Source organism: Etheostoma cragini, chromosome 19 (genome assembly GCF_013103735.1).
Source record: "Etheostoma cragini isolate CJK2018 chromosome 19, CSU_Ecrag_1.0, whole genome shotgun sequence".
Classification (NCBI taxonomy): Eukaryota; Metazoa; Chordata; class Actinopteri; order Perciformes; family Percidae; genus Etheostoma; species Etheostoma cragini.
In genome coordinates this window covers 1189283-1191469 of record NC_048425.1, presented here as the reverse complement: position 1 = coordinate 1191469, position 2187 = coordinate 1189283, and the positions used below count along the sequence as shown (strand labels likewise).

The 2187-nt window shown below is 44.6% G+C and overlaps 1 protein-coding gene across 1 annotated transcript in view; it reads right to left on the bottom strand.

The window, feature by feature from the left end:
* Nucleotides 1–2187, bottom strand: part of LOC117935181 (type II inositol 3,4-bisphosphate 4-phosphatase-like) — a 9615-nt gene that overhangs the window by 4845 nt on the left and 2583 nt on the right. Inside the window, exon 2 of the mRNA XM_034857319.1 lies at nt 461–544. Within this exon, the coding sequence (XP_034713210.1) occupies nt 461–490 (30 nt within the window). The 5' untranslated portion in view covers nt 491–544. The remainder of the gene's footprint in view (nt 1–460; nt 545–2187) is intronic.

The following is a 2187-nucleotide window of genomic DNA, read 5'->3' as shown; positions in this document are numbered from 1 at the left end:
ACAGCCCCTAACAGCCCCGAACAGCCCCTAACAGCCCCTAACAGCCCCTAACAGCCCCTAACAGCCCTTAATATCGAACAGTTGAAAAGTGAGAATAGTGCAGAGAGTAGATAATCGGTGTCTGGCTAGATTTGTTTTTTTAAATGTCGCGTTTGTTTTGGACACACACTCCACACTCTTGTCTGCTGACAACGCGGTGATCCGACCAACCAGCAGTCTGCAGGTTTCCACGTCACCTTTTGGGCTCGCCTCAGCTCGCTTGGAACCTCGACTGAGGTAGTACTAAAACAAGTCCCTGGTAGCAGGTCCCAGGGACTTGTTTTCGTAATGAAAACCAGAAAAGGCGAGTAGAGTCGAGGCGAGGCGAGTAGATACCACGCAGTTTTTGTGACACGAGTACCAGACTAGATGCGACATCTACTCCTCCTTCTCTCCTTCTCTCCTTCTCTCCTCCACCCACCTTGTGTTCGGGAGGAGTTTCTCCCTCCATCTGCAGACGGGACACCTTCACCTCCTCCGCCTCGTTCTCTCCATCTGTCGCCCTGATTTAAACACAAGAGGGAGGAGTAGTTTAAGAGACACCTCTCTTTGCAGAAAGAAAGGAGAGACAGAAGGAAAGACATAAAGAAAGGAGAGACAGAAGGAAAGACATAAAGAAAGGAGAGACAGAAGGAAAGACAGAAAGAAAGCAGAGACAGAAGGAAAGGAGATACAGAAAGAAAGCAGAGACAGAAGGAAAGACAGAAAGAAAGGATACAGAAAGAGAGACAGAAAGAAAGGAAAGACCGAAAAAAAGAAGAGACGGAAAGAGAGACAGAAAGAAAGGAGAGACAGAAGGAAAGACAGAAAGAAAGGAGACAGAAGGAAAGGAGAGACAGAAAGAAAGCAGAGACAGAAGGAAAGACAGGAAGAAAGGATACAGAAAGAGAGACAGAAAGAAAGGAGAGACAGAAAGAAAGGAGAGACAGAAAGAAAGCAGAGACAGAAGGAAAGACAGAAAGAAAGGATACAGAAAGAGAGACAGAAAGAAAGGAGAGACAGAAAGAAAGCAAAGACAGAAGGAAAGACAGAAAAAAAGAAGACGGAAAGAGAGACAGAAAGAAAGGAGAGACAGAAAGAAAGAAGAGAGGGAAAGAGAGAAAGAGAGGAGAGACAGTAGGAAAGACCAAAAAAAAGAAGAGACGGAAAGAGAGACAGAAAGGAGAGACAGAAAGAAAGGAGAGACAGAAGGAAAGACCGAAAGAAAGAATAGACGGAAAGAGAGACAGAATGAAAGACAGAAAGAAAGGAGAGACAGAAGGAAAGGGGAGACAGAAATAAAGGAGAGACAGAAGGAAAGACAGAAAGAAAGAAGAGAGGGAAAGAGAGACAGAAAGAAAGGAGTTACAGAGAGAAACGAGACAGAAAGGAGACAGAAGGAAAGACAGAAAGAAAGGAGAGACAGAAAGAAAGGAGAGACAGAAGGAAAGACCGAAAGAAAGAATAGATGGAAAGAGAGACAGAATGAAAGACAGAAAGAAAGGAGAGACAGAAGGAAAGGAGAGACAGAAATAAAGGAGAGACAGAAGGAAAGACAGAAAGAAAGAAGAGAGGGAAAGAGAGACAGAAAGAAAGAAGAGAGGGAAAGAGAGAAAGGAGACAGAAAGAAAGGAGACAAAGAAAGGAGAGAAAGAAAGGAGACAGAAGGAAAGACAGAAAGACAGAAAGAAAGACAGCTGACTGACCTGTGTGGATAGTCTCCAGTTTCTAGAACTACAACTTCCTGTTGAGACCAACAGACTTTACTGAAGTTACATCTTTAATGGAGTACTTTAACTTGTAACGCAGTATCTTTACTGTGTTGTATGAGTACTTTTACTACAGTACATGATCTGAGTACTTCCTCCAGCGCTGAGTACTGACTGAATACCTCGTACCCCTGCTGACCGGGACAGTACTCAACGAGCGGGGACATGTCAACAGGAAGTGTTTCCTCTACTCTCTGCAGAGGTGGAGCCACCCCGCCGCTCACTTCCTGGTCTGCCTACAGGTATCCCAGCAACAGCCAATCAGGGGACGACTGCTACACCTCCGGGAGTCTCTCCCAGGTCAAGTTTCTTTGAGGAGATTTTGGAGTATTCTCTAGTTTTAGTCAAGACATTTTGACTAAAATGCTATTATACAAGTTGTGTGTGTGTGTGTGTGTGT